We start from the raw sequence: 14938 nt of genomic DNA, 5'->3' as shown, positions 1-14938 counted from the left end.
CAAATTATTGGTGCGATCATTTATTAAAAATAGATTTTCAGAGGTTTATGTATACATACCGTATGAATCTGGCACGTAAAAATGATCGTAAAATGCCGCCCCATATGTCAAAAAATAATAATAATAAAAAATAACATAGAAAAAGCCCCCCCCCCCCCCCCCCCTCTCTCTCCTCTCTGCGTGAGGAGGTGCACCATGCGTCTCCTGTCTCCATATCACCATGCACTGCTATCATGATCCCGGGATCGAGGGTGCGGCAGGTTTATATATGCTTTCCATGAACGTTATTTGCGTCACAAAAACTCTGTGTGGCTATTAGCGCTGGTGTTAGTGAATTAGACGCTGTATATTAATGAGTCTCATTTGCATTGGGGTGGGCATATTTTGCGTCAAATGTATGCAAATTACCTAATTTACATACGCACAAATAACACCGGCGCACCGGGGCACAATCTGGTTGGCAGCACACTTAGTGACGGATTTCCCCATCTGTGCGTGTTTAGTGAATTTGGCGCTCCCGGATTGCTCCATTTTTACCGGTTAGCGCTGCGCAAAGGCTACGCAAACCTTTAGTGAATGGGCCCCTTAGTGTTTGTTTGGCATCCATTGCAGCCTGGTCATCCCGGAAGGGGGATTACCACATCTGCAGCCCCTTCTCAAGGTTTTTTTTCTTCTTTTCTTTTTTTTCCCCTATGATGTTTTTTTTTTTTTTTTTTAAGTTTTTCCTTGCCGTTTTGTGGTTTGACTAGGGGATGTCGTTGCTATTTGTCAACTGTGGGCATGTGAAGCCCTTTGAGACTTTTGTGTGTTTAAGGGCTATATAAATAAACTTGACTTGACTAGACCCTTCCAATCTGTGTTTCCCTCTGTTGTACCGTCACTAAACCTGATCCATCCTTCAGTACCGCGCTTATCTCGGTTATCCATCAGGAGACGTGCACACACTCGAGCTCCTCTCTCCGCATGTGTTGCGATGCTGATAACGGTTATTGCTTGGCCACGCTTCCCCCTCGACTGCTTCTTTCAAATCAACAGATGTGTCTCGGCACATAAACACACGTAAGTGAACCCCTTCAAGTTTATAGAAGTTTTTGTAGTCACTCTCCTTCAAAGCGGCCTCTTCATGTGAAATCGCGGCAGAGACGAGCCCGCACATGCTCTCGGACGGCTTCAGCTTTTGCTTCAGATGTTTTGAAGCTGCTCAAATTGGTTTCTTTATTTTACCTGAGCTGTAATGAATTTGGCTTGGTGGACATACTGGTGGACACTTAAAGATTGCCCAAGATGTTTTTTGTTTTGTTTTTGTTCTTTCAAAGAGAAAAAACTTCTAGGTAGCTTTTCCACCATCTGTTTTAAGTGCAGTTTTGGGTCTGGTTTGGAAGAAAAAATAAACTTACAGAATAAAACCCAACAGCAGCTGTAAGTACGGGTTGAACCGATTAATTGAGTCAACTTTACTTGTCCGCAACAACCTTTCACACTTGAAGTCGACTAATAACAAAAGTCAACTGTGTGACGTGGCCAAACCTGACTTGGACTGGCCTATCACAAAAAAAAAATGCCAGTTGCCAACTCACACCCACACATTGAGTGATTTGATCTGTATGTATGTATGTATGTATGTATGTATGTATGTATGTATGTATGTATGTATGTATGTATGTATGTTTGTATGTGATCTATATGTGGTTAAATGGTGAGCCAGTTTAGGCTTTTGAGTCTGAAATATACTATATTATACTTACTAAACCATAAAATCGAGTCCAGGCTCCGGCCTTCATGGGTGGAGTTTGCATGCTCTCCCCGTGCCTGTGTGGGTGTTTTCCAGGTACTCCAGTCTCCTTCCACATTCCAAAAATCTGCATTGCAGGTTAATTGGGCGCTCCAAATTCTCCATAGGTGTGCTTGTGTGTGTGGATGGTTGTTTGTCTCTGTGTGCCCTGCGATTGGCTGGCAACCAGTTCAGGGAGTACCACTCCCGCACCCCCGCGACCCTTGTGAGGAGCAAGCGGTTAAGAAGATGGATGGATGGATGGATGGATGGATGGATGGATAAACCATATAAAGAGTAACAGTAGCCTCAATATGAGAGTAATGTTGAAAAACACAATATACATATATTGTGTTTTTAACACTTTAAACAGTTTGTTTGTATAGTTCAGTGGCAGCCATGGCTGGGTCTCGCTTTCTTAAAACCCGGAAGTGTAATTATTTAGCATATATGAAAGCTTGTGATTGGCGGTTATCTGTGACGTTTCAATATTAGAGTGCAATATATATAGTAGTTGAAATTGTTTCCCGATAAGAACACCGGGGCTAGCATTTTTCTCGTTGCAGCGGGTTGGTAGATACTATATGTGAGTGTCAATCACCAGGTACAGTACAGGCGCAAAGTTTGGACACACCTCATGCAATGCATTTTCTTTATTTTCATGACTATTTACATTGTAGATTTTCACTGAAGGTATCAAAACTATGAATAAGCAAATCTGGTGTTATGTACTTAAAAAAAAAAAAAAAAAAAAAAAAAAGTGAAATAATTGAAAACATGATTTTTGTCCAATTAGTACTCTTTGCTCTGATGATTTTTTTTTGCACACTCTTGTCATTTCCTCGATGAGCTTCAAAAGGAGTCACCTGAAATGGTTTTCCAACAATACTGAAGGAGTTCCAAGAGGTGAGAATGCCAAGAGTGTGCAAAAAAGTAATCAGAGCAAAAGGTGGCTATTTTGAAGAAACTAGAATCTAAAACATGTTTTCAGTTCTTTCAAATTTTTTTTGTTAAGTACATAACTCCATGTGTTCATTCTTAGTTTTGATGTCTTCAGTGAGAATCCACAATGTAAATAGTAATGAGAAGAAAGCAATTGACACATTGAGGTGTGTCTGAATTTTTGGCCTGTACTGTATGTTGGTGTGAATCTGCAACAACCCATAACATTCCCTCAGTTTTTATTGGGCTGGTACGTGATGTGCAGCATCCATTGACCTTGCAGTAGAAAAAATATAATGCTGAGTAAGGAGGAATGCAATGTGTTCAGCGGTAGTCGCTGCCACTTGGCCCTCCATTGTCCGCGGTCAGTCGGGAGAACTGAAAGGTTATTCTGTGCTAAACTAGGAAGCCATCAATCACGGCATGTTTGTTTGGCCAACGAGCCAGGCCTTGTGATGTGGAGCCTTGTCCTTTTTTTTTTTCTGTGTTTGCGGCAGAGCCATCCATCCACATCAGACTTCAGTGATGCCCTGCCAGCTGGAAGGCTCGACTTTGTGCGTGTGCACTGTAACGTGTGTGGGCACACGGGAAGGTGTGTCCGCATAGCACATGGTCTAGCATAATACCGTACTGATTTGGCAGTAGTGCACCGCAGCATTTAGTCTACATATCTTGGCCCATGCTTGATTTCAAGGCTACTATTTTAAAGGATGTTGATTGATTCATCGGTTTGAGGATTCAAATTAGAACACAACTGATTCCTCTCTGTACTGGCTATATATATATCTGCTTTCTTAGAATGTGATTAAAGTCAAGCTTAGCATCACACAGTTGGTCATAAAAAAGATCTGATTTAACCCATATTACAATTATGTGGAAGCTCTTTCATCTGTTTCATGACGTCATCCCGCTACAGAAGATGTAACAATTTTCCATCCCAAATCCGTCTATTCCTGTCCTCTTATCTTGCATCCATTGTGGATTATCTTCATGTGCCACTTCACAATGTCAGATGTTGTTTGAGTTGCGTGCGTTCCTCCCTTCTTTCTCCTTGTTCTCCTGCTTCATCCTCACGTCAAGGAGATAAGCAAGGCAACTGTTTATTTTGCACCACTGCTGTCAGTCATCTCCAAAGTCTGTTTGAAACCGAAAGGCCGTGATCTTGCTGCTCGTCGGCAGCCCCTACAGACACAGAAAAGGCTTTATTGTCGGAGTTCACAGGGATGTAAGTGGGTCATAAACAAATATCAAATAGCGTAAGGAAAATAGCAACACAATGTTCTTTTCCTTCTCCAAGTCAACTGAGGTAATTTAAAGCTGTAGAATCACTTCAACTGTGACCTTTATTCGCTCTCATGTGGTTTAGTGGTTTGCTTTTGCTGTTTCTTGAGCTTCGTGCTAGAATCAAAGAATGTCAGTTATTGGCAAGGACGTATACACATTAGCGTCCATCCGCAAGTAAACAGAACGGAGATGGCTTACAGATTAGCGGTCCCGGAGTGTTGACAAAAGACATGTCGAGAGCGGAAATAGAGCCGCTCGCATACACAATGCCTGTTTTTATAAACAGACAAGAGTTGATGGAAGAGATTCCTGCCACAAGCGTTTGATGTGCCTCCCGCATTGTTTATGACAAAGTGAGAGAGGTATGGAGGTTAGCCTTGTTGCGGTGAGGGTTTGTCTGGAGAGGAAGGTGACAACAAGAGGGCTAACATTACTCTTTCCCCCCCCTGTTTTAGATTGAGAACCCAAGGTACTCGCAAGAAAAGTCTATGCCCTTGTCGCCGGTAAGTTGCCCCATGTGGCTGCCTACTGTCTGTGTTCCTCAGTCACTTGCAATTCAATGTCTCCTTTTTATCACTGTAGATTTTCAAGTCCAGCCTGGTTAGGAATAGCACCTTGACTGATGATGTGGACTTGCAGCTGCTGCAGAACAAGGAGGTATGCACCACAAAAACTTATAATGCAAAGGAAAGAAGAGTTTAGTTAGTTTTTTGTTTTGTTTTTTTTAACGGAAATTAATTAATGGTAGTTAGCCAACAAATTGCATACTTTTGGGGTGAATGGTAAAACTTTCTTAATTTCCTTTTTGAATTTGTAAAATAATGGGTATGGCAAAGGATGAGCATTGTAATGGATGAATTGCTCATTTTCCTTTGGTTTGATTGTGTGGAAGGGATTGTTGATAAATAGTCTTGAAGCAATTGAGGCAAAATGAGCCACTGGGAGCTAGAGTGGGACAATTCCATTTTTTTCTCTTTTTGCAGGAGATGTATAGTTTTATGGCTGCAAAAAAAATATGGGGGATTTTTTTTGTTCTGAATTCATAAGGGAATGATGGGTTCATTTGGATACTTCCTTTTCCTCAGATGTTGGTGTTTTGGCAAACGTCCATGATTTTGGACTTGGTTCATGTTGGATATTCATATTGAATCATATTGCTTGCACTTTTATCTGCAGCTGAGTTACTGTCATCATCATCATCTTCAGATTGTATCCTGGTCAGTAGGATACCTTATAGGAAAGACACTGTGATTAAAAACAAACAAAAAAATGCGTCATGTAATAATGGTCTAAATTCAAAGTTCCGTAAGATCCATCAATATTTCATGAAATATGATACTGTAAATAACATTCACTTACTTGTACAAATATACAGATGCACTCGTACCAAAGCTAAAGTACACTGGACTTTGGGAATCTTCTATCAATTGTTTAACCTCGGTTTCTGGGATGTTTTTGCAGGATTTAAGCCTGGTTTCTTGGATGTGCCCATCTTGGAAACAGCATTTAGCCCAGTATTACCCTGATGAATCAGGAAAACCAATGTGTGCAGTGAAGGGCTGAGCCAAAATGCTTTGCTATATTCATTTCTGCACCTACAAAATTGACCAAATTGATTTAGCCCAATGTAGTTCTCAGTGGCAAATGGAGTGTAGTACTTGGCTGCAACAAGCAGACGTGTTATTGACTTTCAACAGCTTTTAATCAACACATCCATGCAAGCCTCCACTGTAATGCAACAACTCCAGGCAGCATTATTCTGTTCAATATGTCACTGGAATGGAAACGGGAATTCAGAACATTCAGCTATAAGTTCTCCCTTTTCATTCAGATGCTGTTTTAAACAGAAATTAATTGGCCCTGCGATTGGCTCTTGACCAATCCAAGATGTGCCCTGCCTCTCACCCAAAGTCTGCTGTGATTGTTCATTTTGTCAAAATTTGCAAGAAGTCATTCATTCATCCATCTGTATTCTTTAGTGCGTATCCTCATTAGTGTCACGGATGAGCTGGAGTTGTTTTTTGGGCAAGAGGTTCGACCCACCATGGACTTGTCACCTGCCAATCGCAGCAAGCAAGAATGCCTTACTCGGATTTTAGGAACTATTGAGTTTCATAAGCTGCACCTGTGACCACACACAGTATTTTGCTACGGAGGCTAATGCAATGCGCCTCAAATCTCACCTTAAACATATGGCCTCTTCTGTAGTTCCAAAGAAGAACAGTCTAACTGTGTCGCATTGGATATCGAGTGGTGGGGGGAATCACAGTGACATCACTTCCTCATAATCCTACAGGCTTAGCTGAAAATTTACTCAAGTGTTAAACGTATATGCCATATGCCACTAAGCTCACGGCAGCTTAATGAACATCTCAGCTTTCTCACTAAACTCATCCTCATCCCTGTGATTGTGCCGCCAGCTCTGCAGACCAGAATGCTGACTGTTCTGTTCCTTTGGAACAATGAGTGACAGCTCAGAAATCTTCCTGTAAAGCTGCCTTTGCTTTGACTCACATAGTATGTCACAACTGTTTGAAGAGTTGTGGAAAATGTCTTGCAAAAGTCCTTCAAGTGCTCAGCAGGAAATGAACTGGGCCTTTATTTGGAAATTTAATTAAATGGTGACTGATGGCTGCAGTTTAGCTATAGAACCCGGTGATAATCTACTGATGAAAGCACACCGTCATCTTTGGGACCTGTGTGAGAGTGTGCGTATCCTGACAAAGCCGACTCTTTAGTGCTCGAACACAGGGGATTGCTGGCATCTGACACAGCACGGCAGATGAGCGTGTTGGTGTCAAGCCGTCACTCTTTAATGGTCACGAGTCTCCAACTAGGGATCAGACCTCTTTAGCTTCCCAATGCCGTAATGAGGCAGTCTCTCTAATCTACCGATCCTCTGGGATGGGGCTTCAGCTCAAGCCTGTGATTTTGATAGTATTTATTCTTCTTTTTTTTTTTTCACAATAAAAGAGATTTTTGTAAGCAGACAGTTTTAGTAATTTTAGTATTAGTATTAGTATTCAAAGTGATGCTTCGCACTGGGAATGGAAACACAAGCGTGATTGTAATACTGCGTGTAGATAAATAGATAGATAGACAGTCAGTGGTACCTTGAAATGCCATTGACTCTCCTCTTACGTGTTTTTAGGGATACAAACAATTCTTCATGCTTCATGTGAATAAACGATGCAAACAGCATCACTATCGTGGGGTTTTGACTGATAGTTGCTCAACACATGCAGACTGTCTTTCTGCCAACCACTCACAAGCACACCTAGGGACAATTCAGAGCACCCAATTAACCTGGCATGCATATCTTTGGAATGTGGGAGGAGACTGGAGTACCCGCAGAAGACCCACGCAGGCACGGGGAGAACATGCAAAATCCACCCAGGAAGGTCAAAGCCTGGACTCGAACCTGAGTTCTCAGAACTGGGAGGCGGATGTGCTAACTAGTCATCCACTGTGTCACCACATTTTTTTTTTCCCTGTGCCCTTTCATATTGCATTTGCCATCCCATCCATCGTTGTTCCTGTACAATTGTATAGGATATCTTAAAGTGGTATTCAGTGATCCCTAGCGCCATCTAGGAGTGAACTAATATTTTATTAATTTTATTAATTAAAAAAAAACGACTGTCAATAGAATGCAAAAAAAAAATGTATCACATTAAAATATATATTTTTTTTATTTAATCGTAGGTCTAGTAATCACTAATTATATTATATAGCTGTACTCTCATCCTTCTCCTGCTACCGATGCTCAAAGGACAACTTTGCAAATGTAGTTAGCCGGCTGGTGCTTGCATCGAGTGTCGGACCCAAAACCTTCCACAGCTGGGGCCTGCAAGTGGTCGTCACAAACTCCTGTGATTCGGACCATCGCTTGTCACTTTCTGCTTTGCTTTTGCAAGCTTTTACTATTTATTTATTTATTTATTTATTTTTACTAGCTTCTCCCCCTAACTGCTTTTGTTAGCCACTCCAACCTATGTCTCCGACTAACTCCTGCTAGCCGCTCTTTATAGCTGTTCCGGCAATTCTGGCTTGCACGGTCTTTCGACGTAACTCACCGGGCTTTACAACGGCTGCCAAGTCGCCGTCGCTCGCCGAGAAGCTCGTTTGCTCACGCAAAATAAGAATTGGTGGTAGGCTTGTGAAATATGGTCTCTCTGAGCCACTATAGTGTGTGTGCTCCTGTGTGCTTCTAACGCAATTCTTTGACCACTAGATCGCGCTAGGCACTACACACTGGGTCTTTAAAGACAGTCAAACATGAAAGCATTAGCCTACTTTGCGATATATCGCAAAGCAATGCCCCCCCACCCCCACCACCCCCCCCACACACACATATTTTGGACAAACACCAATAAAAGTAAATTGTTGTTAGACAGTGGAAATGGCATCTCGCTGCAGAGAGAATTCCCGCATCTCGACTATCCTTGAGCATCTGTGTTTACAAAGGATGTAAGTCACACTGCAGAACATTGTACATCTCCGACAAGACAAAAAAAGATGCACAAAAGCAACCTTGCTTTTGAAGCCTGAACATTTTCCAGACGTTTTGTGAGCATCCCCTCCCCCGAGGAAAAAGGCCTTGACCCTGCGCTGGTTTCGAGGGCAACCGTTTCCGTCTTTGCCTCACTCTGCCTCCCTCGTACACACTCTTTCACACACCCTCTCCTCACTCCCACCCTCTCTTCCTTTCAAGAGAGAAGTGTCAAAAAACATGGCATCTTACATCTTGCAAGCTATGACTCTGAAGAAGAGAGGCGGGAAAAAAGCAGCACCACCCAGACGGGCTGATTGAAGGCGTCTCTGAAGCCTTAGGTATACGACATCCTCCCTCCTTCACTGACGCCTTTTATAAACAAGTTTTTAACGCCTCTGATCTAGTTTGACAAACTTTCTCAAAAGAGCATTTGAAGAGAGGCTGAGAAAGTGACACCTCCACATGTGCCTTTTTTTTGTTTTTTTTTTACGCATCCCATCCATTTTTTGTGCGCCTGCAGAATGAGGTCTGCGCTTACTATCCCGCTTTTCAATCACCATCATCTCTCTTTCTTCCTCTCATGCTTGCCTGTCCTTTGCGTTTTCCCTTTATGCTGTGACAACTCTCTTGTGGTCCTTCACTTGTGCCCAAAAAAAAAAATGGTGGCAGATCGACAAAAAAAAAGAAGAAGGCAGATTACTAAATTGAACATACTCAAGGGTACTGTTTTCAGAATGAAGCGTAGTGTAAGTGCATTCATGATGAATCAGTGCATCGCACACCTTTACTTTTATACGTACTCTTGTTGGGTTGATACTTTGTCAAGCCCTCTGGGCAAATTACATAATGATCATAATTATTCAATACATTGGAGCCTTGTTTTTTGTATGCCATAGTTATCGTATGATTTGACTTTGCTGTGTCCCTGTTTTCATACATCAACTCAGTTGTCACTTTTCGCACATAAAAAAAAAAAATGCATGATTCAGCCATTAATTTCTCGGAATTGATGCATGTTGAACCGACGCATTTCACAAGTTGTGTATGAAGAGATCAACAGATAGTAAGGCATATTATTCCACAATGATAGTCCTGCATAACACATCCTGTCAAAATGCAGGCCTTCAAAATGAAAGCATGCAAGTATAATCACCATTTCATCTCACTATAGGGCCAAATTAAGTGTGGTGAAACTGTTATCATACTGGTGTGCTTTTACTTTTGGACACGATTTTACGTCACTGTTGCCTCAGACCAGGAGGCTTGAGTTGAAATTGTATTGTGGAAAATGCCCTCCCATCAGCTGAACTCTTTTTACACAGTACAGTAGAAAGTTCTGAGTGTCAGTCACTTGATTTAAAAAAAAAAGGTGAAAAAACACGCAAAAGTCCTCCCTCTTCTCGCTGTATCCACCATTGTGAGCCTCCTGTAAAGGTTAAAACTATGTTAAATGTTCATTTATCCACTTCGTTAGTCATTATTATTTATTTCACACTGTTTTATTATGTAAAGCTATAGTTATTCACAATAAAACATATTTTTTGGTGTGCGTTTGGCTGGCAACCAGTTCAGGGTGTACCCCGCCTCCCGCCCATTCACAGCTGAGATAGGCTCCAGCATGCCTGCGATCCTCGTAAGGAGAAGCGGTTTGCAAAATGGAAGGATGGATAGTGGATGGAATGGACATTTACATTTTGGATGTGTATTATTTCCTGTGGAAAATGCTGCTTTGAGTTTTGTATGGTGAAATTTTTGTCAGACTTTCTGGAACTGATGAATCAGCTATGCATGTGTGAATGCAACATATTACAGTACATCTACAGTTTACAGTGTGAGTAACTGGCAACCAATCCAGGGTCTCATGGCCAAGGTCGTCTGGGGTAAGCCCAGTTCACCCACAAACCTTTTGAGGAGGAAGTGTTATACTGCAGAAAATGGATTGATGGATTGACGTTACATCATTTTTAAGTATACTGTTGCTTGATTGTGCTTGAAGTATTATTTTGGTACTTTTCTTAAATAAATTGTTGTGGCCAAGCAATATTCTGTGACGTGCACACACTCACACAGACACGCACGCACGCACGCACACGCGCATGCTCAAAGGCATTACAGTTGTCACCCTGCCCCAGGGATGATAAACACACCAGGAGCAGACGCTGACGAAACATGAGTCGCCACATCAAACCGACTGGCTCCTTTCCTTCTATTAAAGCTTCCCTTTGTGTTTGGAAGGACAAACACTTTGTGTCAGCTTCCAGCTTTAAAAGAGTTGGGAAAATATGTTGTGTTTCAAGAAAGATGATATAATAATTAACCACATAAAACAACAGTATTAGCACTTGGCACTCATTAACGCTTCTTGAAATAATGTGGATATTGAGGAAGAGCCCATCAAACATACAATTGTTTTACAGTTACACTCCTTGGAGGAGTGTACAAGAATAACCTTGAACCATATGCTGCTTCATCAAGTCAAGTACATTATCACATGTAGGAGCCTATTCTGCTAAATTCCTGTTAAAATTATGAAACTATTTTAAAAGCTCCAAATTAGCCAGAAATGCCCACACCAGTGACATGCTTCCTGTCAACATACTGGCTGTCATGTCAGACTTTTGACAAATAAATGTTACCATGCTCATTCACTTTCTCTTTGTGAATTGTGCACTCGTGCCTGACAACAAGGCACTCTAAAGTGGCCACGCCAGCACAAAGCCCCTGTCCACATGCTGGCTGTCATGTTGGACTTCTTAAAAAATACATTTTACCTTGCTCGTTCACTTTCTGTTCGTGACATGCTGACACTTATGGCTCACAACAAGGCACTCTAAAGGTGCCTGGTCAATAGACTATTTGAAGGGAAAAACATTTCTTGGTGTAGGCATTGCTAGGTAGTTAACTGCACATCCACTGACCTGTATATATGACTGGATAGCCGATATATGTGTAACCCTATACACGCCAGTGCAAGCCGTTGAAGTCACAGTTACCCACCTATTCACCAAGGATATTGGCACAAACATGCCCACAAATTCTGACAGCTGGGAGCAAATTTGCGCCTGATTTACCACACATGGCAATGGACTTGCGCCAAGAACACGGTAGTATCGTGACATTTGCAAGAAAGATGACTTCAGAAAGCAAGGTTGGACCATAGAGGTGCAGATGTGTTAACATGAAAAGAGCAGAGAGGACGACGATGACGTCATTCATTCATAAAGTACAAATTATTGGTGCAATCATTTTTTTTTTTTTAAATATATTTTCAGAAGTCCCGGAAGACGCAGCGACAAAAGATAATTGTGTACACCTTTAATGTCCTTTTCACTAAGGATATTGCTCTAATGATATACCAGGACGTCATTTGTTCATTCATTTAATGTCCATAAAATACAAATTATTGGTATGATCATCTTTTATATTTTCAGAGGTTTGACGTAGGCATACAGTAGAGATAGATTTTCATGTAGCATAACGGTGTATTTATACATCTGTCACGTGAAAATGATCGCAAAAGGACACTCCAACCCCAGCCTCCATCGAATAGTGTGCGTGATCTGCATGAATAGGGGGCGGCCAGCTCTGCCTGGCTATCTCCGTGCCACTGCTGCCATGATCACTTGAAATTCCGCATGAGAGCTTTCCACAGAATCGAAGAAGTGCCAAGTTATTACAGACTTTCATATACTTTGCGTTACTGAAACGGTGTGTGGCTATTAGCGCTGGCGTTAGTGAATTAGACACTGTTTATGTCTCATTTGCATAGAGGTGGGCAGTTTCTCTGCCAAATGTATGCAAATGATCTCACGTACCTACGTGCAAAAACTCCTGGCGCACCGAGGCACAATCTGGTTGACAGGGACTGAATTTCCCCATCTGCACGTCCTTAGTAGATTACACCCTCCCTGTTTGCTCCAGTTGTACCAGTTAGTGCCGCGCAAAAGCTACGCAAACCTTTAGTGGATCTGGCCCTGAGTGTTAATCTAACACTGGCGATTTTGCTGTGCAAGTTTTCATTTTGTTCTCACACAAACTTAATTGTTCACAAACATTCATGTACTATAACAACGCATGAGCTGGTTCCCGTTTTCAAGCCACGTGTGACTTTTTTGCATGTTATTGTGTGCCATTTCATCATCAGCCGTGCTTTGGAGCTAGACGGGGCAAATATGTAAATTCTTTCTTTGTTGTTATCCCGTCACTCTGTGATGATTTGACATGATGTTTGGATGAATTTTGTTTTTTATTTCACTGCTTAACAAACTCCCCCTTCGTGCAGGCTCTTTGCTGAGCAACTTCTTGTACAAGTAACAATGTGATTTCATGTTTACTGTTGGTTCCTTATTTGCAGGTAGACATGAGAATGAAAATGTTGGAGTCCAAGCATCAGGAGGAGAAAGTGAAAATGCAGCAGAGACATGATGCAGATGTTGACAAAGTAAGAACCTAACACTGAAGGAGACCACAGAATGCATTTCTTTTCACAACTTCAAACAGTTCTCAGGTTTCTTAATAACATGTCCGTGACGTGCTTTATCAAAATACCAAGAAGCTCGCGCATCAGGCATGCACAGACCCACGGAGTGTCAAGGCAAAGTAAATTGCCAAAAAAAAAAAAAAAACGTGGTCCATAAGGTATAATGTCCAGTGCAGAGCGTACCGGATGGTACTTGTTGAAACAACTATATATTTTTTAATTCATTTTAAAGTTATAAATGCTTAGGATGCACTATTCATTTCACTGCTTATTGCTTAATAAACAAAACGATGTTTTTCAAAGTAATCTCCATATTAGCTCAGCTCTCACCTCCGTACTTTGTTTTCTTAAAATGTTGCTAGAGAACTAAATAAGTTAAGCTATAACCTACTTTTGATAAGGTGAGCTTACCAGTGGCTGCCGGAATTTTATGATGGTTCAGTATGTATAAAAGCCAACTAGACCCGCCATACTTGGAAGCTGAGTGCTGTTGACGTCTACTTAAACTTTGTTATAATGGCCATGATAGCCTCTTATCTCCATTTGGTGGCTAATAAAAAGGAAAGGACTCACTCCTTTCCCCTCCTTGAATCCTGCAAACAATCTTCTCTTCAAAGCGTTCGAGATGGTTTACTTCACACCAGGTGCCCATCAGATAAGCTGCAGAACAAGCACCTGGTATCTGTCACGTCCACCGCATGACTTTCCTTTGCTGCGACAGAAGCTTTTAATAGAACAGAAAAAAAAAGGAAAAAAAAATCTCTCTCAGCTTTAAGATGCCCATGGCTTTGTGCTTGATGAGACGGAATGACAGCTAGCGTCTCCCTCCCGCTCTTTAATTAAACACAGATGGTGAGTTATGTCCAATTTAATTTCCTCTGAATTTGAGTCTGTATTCCATCTAATGGCTTCAAAGAGAAGTGATTTAGGGGCGCTCTCTTGATGAGCCTTATGGAAGGTTTCATTTTAATTAGCATAATTTCAAATGTATAGACCAATGAAGGGCTGGACATTGTCATCCTCCCTATTTTTAAATGGAGAGGCCAAATTGTGCAATGCTTAAGGTAGCTCTGTAATGTAATGTAGTGCTCATGATTAAATGTACCCTATACAAATAAATTGTAGTTTAAAGTCATATAAGTTATTTAAAAAAAAAAAAAAAAAAAAAAACTGTTTATACTGAATTTGACTAACAGTTATTTTAATATTTGATTAATCTGTGAATTATTTTGTTGATTAATTCTTAAATCAGACAAAAATAAAGTTTTAATTTCCATCCCTTTATCCAAAACCATGACATTATTTCATTTTGACAGTGCAGGAAATGCACAAACAAATTATGATGTTTTCCCAAGTAAAAGTGTTTTATTTTAATTCAACACAAACATAACCACTTTAATGGAGGACTACATAAACTGTAGTCCATCATTGAGAAGCTGAAATTGTGCGCATTTGGACAATTTTAAATTTAAAAAAAAAAAGTATCTAACGATTTATCAGATATAATTCATGTGGTAATCGATTAGTTCTTAATTCATCATTGCACCTCTAAATTTGCCAAATATAGCCAATGTATGATGGAAAGTATTGCTGACGTAAATCTTACAGGCAAAGTATTGTCTTTCGAAGACGGATTATATCCATTTGTTCTTGTCGTATTAATTTCAATAAAGTTGTTGCCAACAGTTCATTTAAGACACTGAACCTATAATGTGGAAATTCACTGCCCCTAGTAGTCTTTATTAAATGTGAAGTTGGCATTTAACATTCTTAAATCATAGATTATGGGCTATGGAAAGAACAATTATGATGTAGCCTACTATTTATTTAAGTCGGTAACCTTAAAATATCGCTGCAACAAAGGTTATTGGTAACATCCTTTCGAGAAGGTTTGTCTTGAGTCATCTAAAGGTTGGATAAAGGCTGTGCCGAGGCACCAATCCTAAGCATTTTTAGAATTCAGACA

General features: G+C 40.8%; 1 protein-coding gene across 1 annotated transcript in view; it reads left to right on the top strand.

The window, feature by feature from the left end:
* The window catches only part of cep112 (centrosomal protein 112), a 155297-nt gene that overhangs the window by 20040 nt on the left and 120319 nt on the right, over nucleotides 1–14938 (top strand). Inside the window, exons 7-9 of the mRNA XM_077533040.1 lie at nucleotides 4453–4500; nucleotides 4580–4654; nucleotides 12847–12933. Coding sequence (XP_077389166.1) covers nucleotides 4453–4500; nucleotides 4580–4654; nucleotides 12847–12933 — 210 coding nt within the window. The remainder of the gene's footprint in view (nucleotides 1–4452; nucleotides 4501–4579; nucleotides 4655–12846; nucleotides 12934–14938) is intronic.

Source organism: Festucalex cinctus, chromosome 1 (assembly GCF_051991245.1).
Source record: "Festucalex cinctus isolate MCC-2025b chromosome 1, RoL_Fcin_1.0, whole genome shotgun sequence".
Taxonomy (NCBI): domain Eukaryota; kingdom Metazoa; phylum Chordata; class Actinopteri; order Syngnathiformes; family Syngnathidae; genus Festucalex; species Festucalex cinctus.
The sequence above is the reverse complement of the archived record's forward strand: the minus strand, read 5'-3'. Positions and strand labels throughout refer to the sequence as shown.